Below are 7133 nucleotides of genomic sequence, written 5' to 3' on the forward strand. Positions count from 1 at the left end.
GCAAGTAAAGCTTACTATGACGATCTCCTTTGGGCAGAGTAGCCTCTTACAATGTTGACAGTTCACACAGTAGTAAAACAGATAAAGAACTTGTTTACAAGTGTTGTTTCTAGCTATTGAGATCAGAGTTGTATTTATACCCTTGATTCAGGCGCTTGGAAAGGTTCCGGGTGCATGGGCGTGGATAAAACTTTATCCATATTGCAACGAATCGCAACAGCTAGCATTTCGATAAGATTTCTGGTTCGGGCGCTCGGATCGGGCTGAACCAGCCCTTGACCAGGGTGTGAGCCCGAGGCGCCCTGGGGGTCCAAGAGCCTGGGCCAGAGTCAATTATGTGTTGACTTTCGGTCCGGGTCTTCCGCTCTGGTTCCGCTCCCTTGGGTGATTTCGGCCATCCAGAATAGGGATCACCCAAACCCTTTTTCCGACCTCCTCGAGCAACCTTCCGCTCTGATTTCTCGTCCCTCGGAAATGTCGCACTCTTTCTTCTCGTCCGCTAGCGTCGTAGTGCCTAGTCCCTCGGACGCACCGAGCCCGTTGACTCTCTCCCGTGTCATCCTTCTCACTAGCTGCGTGTTTCGCTCGACTTCTTGTGCTCCTAAGTTTCTGCACACTTAGACACAAGAATCAAAACACAACAGGACCTAACTTGACTTAGTTGATTATATCAAAACTATCATGGGGTACATACTGAGACAACACCTTTCAACCTCTAATGCGGAAGGAGAGGAAGAGAGAAAGAGATCGAGTGGAGCAACAATATAAAGATGCACAAGAAAAAGCAAACATGAAGAAGAAGAAGAAGAAGAAGAAGAAGAAGAAGAATTATCGTGGTTCGGCGGTGTGCCTACTCCATATCAAAACGACCGAAATTTTATTAGAATTTCTCTACAAGAGAATCACATTCAATGATTCTCATTATACAATAGGTTTACAATGATCCCTATAAATAATACCTAAACCCCAAATCCGGTAAAATCTTAACAGAATTTTGTTATGAAAAATTACAACAAAATTCTGTTATGAAAAATCATAACAAAATTCTGTTATGAATAATCTTAATAAATTTTTCTATCATGAAGTCGCTCGTATTGACATCCAGGTTATCACCCAGGCACCCATGGTTTGATCCCTAACTATGACGTATTTGCAGGAATTTTTCCTCCAAATGAGGCGTGCAACCAAAGAATGCTGAGATTCTAGATTATCTATCACACGCGCTTCCTAATTTATCTTGGTAATCGATAGAAAAATTTTATAAGATCGGATCGATCATTACAGAATTAGTTAATAATGTTAACTGAATTTATTATTTTTTTTTATTTAGATATGAGTCGTAGTCATTAATAAAAATATTTATTATGATATTTTGGTCATTTCTTGACATTTTCAGAACATTAGGGGTGTGGATGTTAATGATTCTGTTCCCGCCTCAGGCCACAAAGCATCAGACGACTATGAAGGTCCAGATTTTGCCACGTGTATCTGCTGATATGATCATGCTTATTGTGGCGGCCGATTACCAAAAACGGGCACGTGCTAAGCATTTGAGGTGCAGTGGGAGTAGGCGATCAGTCCTTTCCATTTCCGCTTTCCCCCGTCTTTCGACCGTTGGCTCTTGATAGCTGCTTCTCTAGGTCAAGTAGTGGGCGATCGCCGATCGAGCGAGAGGGAGGGAGAGAGAGAGGAGCGATGGTGAGTACCCGACGCATGGCGCTGACTGTAGCGGCGCCGGTGAGTTCCGTGAAAGAGGAGATGGATAGGCGGCGGCGCAGCCCCTCACCTTCTCTCCGTCAGGCGGCGATTCCGACGGCGGGAGCCGCCAGTCCGGCGGACTACGAGAGGTTGCGGGGAGAAAGGATCAAGGAGAACATGGAGAGGTTGCGAAGTTTCGGCATACTCGACCTGTCCCTCCAACTCAAATCTCATATCACGCCGGGTCCCTCCCACCAACGTCGGAGGAAGAGGGAAGACGTTGCCTCCAACACTGGCAGGAAGAAACTGCTACTTTCATCGACGCTGAAAAGGCGCTCCTCAAGGTACTTCCTTTTTTTTCTTCCCTTTGTTATTCTTCTGGATGAAGCTACGTTTTTCCCCCCGCTTTCCGACCCAGTTCGTACAGATTATTCTTCTGTATTTTGAATCTCGAGGTTTTTGTCTACATTGTCCGTAACTACTTTGATTGCTTAGATTCTGATAGAACACCGTCCTCCATAAATTCTTGGAAAATGAATAGGAGTGTACCGTTCGGGATTTATACTTGGAAGAATTAGAATTTGTGTAGTTTGTGTTGCTATTCTTGTTTTGTTAATAATTCGGATCTTTGTTCGGAACATATGCCTGAACTTTAGAGACTTGCTTAATTCTTATTTATGTATTGGTTGCCTTTGATCATTTGTTATCAACTAGGTTGCAAAATGTAGCCCCAGTTAGCTATGTGGAAATTAATCCGAGCAAAGAGGTGAATTCTAAGAAGAATCGCTCGATCTCAATTGAAGTAGGTGCAAAGGAAGAGGTTTATACAGATGAGCATGAGAAGTTACTAGGCACATATGAGACTGGTTGGACACTGTTTGTGGATGGATTTGGTACAGATGGAAAACGCATATATGACTCTGTAATAGGGAAAACGTGCCACCAGTGCAGGTAATCAAGGATTTCTGTAATTTCTCTAATTCTTTTGCTTCATGCAAAATTTGATTGGGTTGCATGATTAAGTCACTCGGTACTTAATTAGCATACTCCAACTGTCATTTTCACGATTTAGTTATATTCATAATTGTAACTTCAGGAAGAAGGAACTGCCTTTTGCTTAATTAGCATACTCCAACTGTCATTTTCACATTGCCAATAATTGCTTTCTCCCATCTATATCTTAAGTAGACATTCTAGTTATGAATTTGTGCACGGTTGTTATTAGCACTGCCTTATCCTTTTCTTTGATGTCTAATTCTGCATGGTTATTAGGCTCTGTTTGTCCAAATACATTTTGACGTCTAACTCTTCTTACTTCAATCACTCTTAATACCAAAACAAACAAGTACAATCATATTAATTGTTCACACTTCCATGGTTGATTTCAAAGTGGAGTTGCTCTTGTACCAGTAGCTGTCCATTTAACATTGGTTAATACTCATTCTATTGCATTACGATCAAGTTGCATATTTAAGATTGAGAATGCATTTCAAATTATCATTTAAGTCACAGATTGCGGTATGAGATTTTTGCAGGCAAAAAACTCTTGGTCACCGTACACACTGTAGTGAGTGTCAGCTAATTCAAGGGCAATTCTGTGGAGATTGTTTGTTTATGAGGTAATTTTTATCTATAAATGAAGTGGAAAGTTATTTAAGATTGTGCCACATTATAGTTTTAAGCTTTCTAGTAATTTGTTTTTTTCCCATTTATTCTTGTCTTGGAAAATACTCTTTTTGGTATCATTTTTAAATTTTCATGTTTCATGATGTGATCTTTCTTACTCTAGGTGCTACACCATTCTGGTCGAATGATATCAACTTCTTACCGTGTACCAATAAGTTGATGGTTGATCCATCCTATCATAGTTTGTAGTAGTTGCAACGCTTCCATACTCAAGGCCTTCCTTCGTTCACAGAAAATTTGCTGTTTTTAGTTTTTACTTTAAAAAATTAAAATTTAAAAGCTAAAAGGAAATGTAGAATAATTATTTGTTTTTTTAATCTCTAACTTTCCATGGTTTTATTCTTTGAAGACTCCAAACTTAAAATAGAAAAGTTTTACCAAAGAAGGCCTATGCCTCCCATTTATATATTCATATGTTAATCAGTTCTAAGTTGTACCTGTCCATCTCTAGATATGGTGAAAATGTTCTGGAAGCCAAAAAGAATCATAATTGGATATGTCCAGTATGTCGAGGCATCTGCAATTGTAGTTTGTGTAGAACCAAGAAAGGGTGGGCCCCCACTGGCACCCTATATAAAAAGGTAAATGTTATCAATCACCTCGAGTTTGCTCCAATTTATGTTTTTCTTCCGAAGCTGATGCTGCCAATTTGTCACATTTTGTAAGGAAAAATAATAGTAAATATAGTTTGTTTGTGCAATGGATGCTCTGTTTTTTAAAGTTAACGAAAAATGTGTTTGGTAGTAATGTGATAATGGTTTGCAAACTCACAAACTATGGGGCAAAAGCTTTTGTTCTTTTAGAGCAAAACACAGGCATCCGGGAAAACTGAAAATTTTCATTGATGTCTAGTAGCTTATAATTAGTAGCACAACCATCATTTTGTCTGTGTCGTCAATATTTTCAAGGATTCAAATATGTAGTTGAAGTTTCTTAAACAGTTTAAATGTCAATGGAAAGTTGATAATTCGTTTTAATAACAGGTTGTTAATTTGGGATATAAGTCCGTAGCACATTATCTTATTCAGACACGACGCCAACAGCCAAGTTCTGGTGATCTAAATTCGTCCGACTTACCTTCTGCAGAAGAGTCATCCTGCATTGATAATGGCGAGGTTTTACCCGATGGCACTAATGACAATCTGAATGAAAAGAAGTGCAAGATAGAAAATGGTAAGATTGTTAACGAAAACGACTCTTCTACTGAAGCTGGTGTAATTAGCTCACCTGAGAACGATGCCCCAAATGCTGCAGTTAAGAGTGTGAATGACTCACACAGAGATGTAAATCCAGTCACTGATAGCATTGGCACTAATGACGATCTGAATGAAAAGAAGAGCAAGATAGAAAATGGTAAGATTGCTAACGAAAACAAGTCTTCTACTGAAGCTGGTGTAATTAGCTCACCTGAGAACGATGCTGCAAATGCCATGGTTAAGAGAGTAAACGACTCACACAAACATGTAAATCAAGTCACTGATAGCATTGGCACTAACGACTATCTGAATGAAAAGAAGAGCAAGATAGAAAATGGTAATATTGCTAATGAAACCGAGTCTTCTACTGAAGCTGGTGTATTTAGCTCACCTGAGAACGATGCCCCAAATGCTGCGGTTAAGAGAGTAAATGACTCACGCAAACATCAAAATCAAGTTACTGATAGCATTGCGAGCAGGTTAAGAAAGCGGAACAGAACTTGAACATGATTTTACCAGCTCTGATATTTTGCTGGCGTTGTTTCTCAAATAGGACATCAGGTAGTTGAAGTAGTTGATAAGATAATTAACTAATTGTATTGGCCTTTGCAGTGACACTTGCAGACCTTTACCCTGTTTTTGCTTGCTTATTAGCAAATGTTGTAACTGGAGAATCTTGCAGTGTAAAATTGTGTGGCTTTGGTTAGTTTGTGTTTTTGCCTCCTGACTTGGACACATCTTGCATCCATTATAAAATTGTACTGAAAACATCTTGCAAGTTGTAGCTTATATGTTTACTATTGAATGACAATGCTAGAATGTAGATTCGTTTTGGCAATTTTAGAACTCAATCTTCAGCCTCTGAAAACTCAGTATGATTTAGTACGCTACATGGCCAATTCTCTCGTGGAACTAAGATGATGGATTCAATGCTGTTACGGACTCTCCAAGGCAATAAATTGAAGGTTTGTAGGCTTGTGCTCAAATTGCAATTTGATGACAAATTATATGGTCCCAACACATGTCTTGCCATCATTCAAATGAATTGATCTGAGTGAATGTTTTCTAGCCTATGACCTTAAACTTTTCATCCAAATTGGAAATTTCCATTTCTCTTAATTATAACCATACAAGACCAGATACATTATATTCCTTTTAGAAAGAGTTTTGTTTGTTGTCGGATAGTATTTCAATCCTTAGTTCTACCTTAACCATCTATCAAAATTATCATTCTTCGTTTTTTATTTTTTATTTTTTATTCCTAGTTCTTTAAAACAAGACTGTCTTTTGCTCACGGATTTTTTGATCCTTACTCGCCCAATTGCAATTCTTACTGAGAAGCATTTTTTTTTAATTGCAGGCCCTGTCGTGCGTACTCCACCAAGATCTGCCATGGAGAACAAGGTTAACACTGCTACTTTCCAGAAAGCAAATCCTCCTCTAGTTGCCATTGGAGATCCACCACCACCACTACAGATGCATGGGTACCAACTAATACATCATTAATGCAATCCAGTCCTTCATGGGATTACAGGATCAGGATGAGGCCAACAAAGGAACTCCATACTACTTCATGGCACCATACTGCATCAAGGTTTGCAAGATTAAATTATTAGCATCCGTGAGCCTCCTTTTTAGCTTTAGCTCAGTATAGTGGACTCTAGACAAAAGTTGGGCGTCTTCTTTCTTCACATATCTGTTCTGGGGGATTTTTAAAATAGGCATAATAGAAGACTTGAATATTTTATTAGATCGTAGATGCCGAATTAATTTTGTATTTTAAGATATGCCGACATCATTAGACGAAGGTGCACGGCTTTAATAGACATGAGTGCATACTTTTTGTATTCTGTAGTGTATCATATAAATTGATAGAAGATACGATTGTTTCATGAGATTGTAGATGCATTGTGCCAATTTAAAAGGCATGGTTTATTAGAGGAGGTGTCTTAATGCTTTAAACTTCTACATAATGGACATTTCATCTTATTGTAAATGTATCAATTATGTACTCGTAGATATATATATACACCAATCTAGTAGATGCATGAATTATTTTAAGACATGCACAGCAAACCATGTCCTCAATTATGACACCGTTCCCTTCTCACGAGCCATAATGAAGATTTTGTTGTGTTTTCCAATTAAACTAGTGCCACGAGTCAAAGGAGACAGAAGAGATACTACACTCAGTAAAATGGTTATTTTTATTTTTAAATGGAGTAAATATCTGTTGTTGACCATTTTAATTCCTTTTTAATGTCTTGGAATGGAAGAAAGGACGTAGAAATGGGAGGATCTTTTATTGATTTACGTATGCACGTGCCAACTTAATTTTCTGTCCTTGACCAGTGCATTGCAAAGTCAACTCCGTCGTACCTTTTTTTAAGAAAGGAAAATTCTGTAAAAGATCATACAACTTTAAATGAGGAAGCATCACATGATACCTCCTTTAATTTTCATTGCTTTATTTCTTGATTTAGCTAAAAAAAATTATACAGAAAATAATTCTCACAACAGATAAGAACGTAGCGAGTAATATATCGATGTGAT

The 7133-nt window shown here is 38.4% G+C and overlaps 1 protein-coding gene across 3 annotated transcripts; it reads left to right on the top strand.

The window, feature by feature from the left end:
- The first annotated feature begins 1556 nt into the window (after positions 1–1556).
- LOC122047335 (C-module-binding factor A-like) lies at positions 1557–6353 on the top strand. 3 transcript variants are annotated; one of them, XR_006130525.1, is made up of 6 exons: positions 1557–2042; positions 2413–2649; positions 3234–3317; positions 3836–3965; positions 4368–5141; positions 5941–6353. XR_006130525.1 is itself a non-coding variant. In XM_042608530.1 (6 exons), exons 1-6 carry the CDS (start codon positions 1696–1698, stop codon positions 5082–5084), a joined length of 1434 nt encoding a protein of 477 aa, XP_042464464.1. In that variant the 5' UTR covers positions 1557–1695; the 3' UTR covers positions 5085–5315. The 3 variants fall into 3 exon arrangements, 2 of the variants coding, with proteins under 2 accessions (XP_042464464.1, XP_042464463.1); XM_042608530.1 differs by lacking the exon at positions 5941–6353 and having other exon boundaries at positions 4368–4557; positions 4639–5315; XM_042608529.1 differs by lacking the exon at positions 5941–6353 and having other exon boundaries at positions 4368–5315.
- The last annotated feature ends 780 nt before the right edge of the window (positions 6354–7133 follow it).

Source organism: Zingiber officinale, chromosome 2B, assembly GCF_018446385.1.
Source record: "Zingiber officinale cultivar Zhangliang chromosome 2B, Zo_v1.1, whole genome shotgun sequence".
NCBI lineage: Eukaryota > Viridiplantae > Streptophyta > Magnoliopsida > Zingiberales > Zingiberaceae > Zingiber > Zingiber officinale.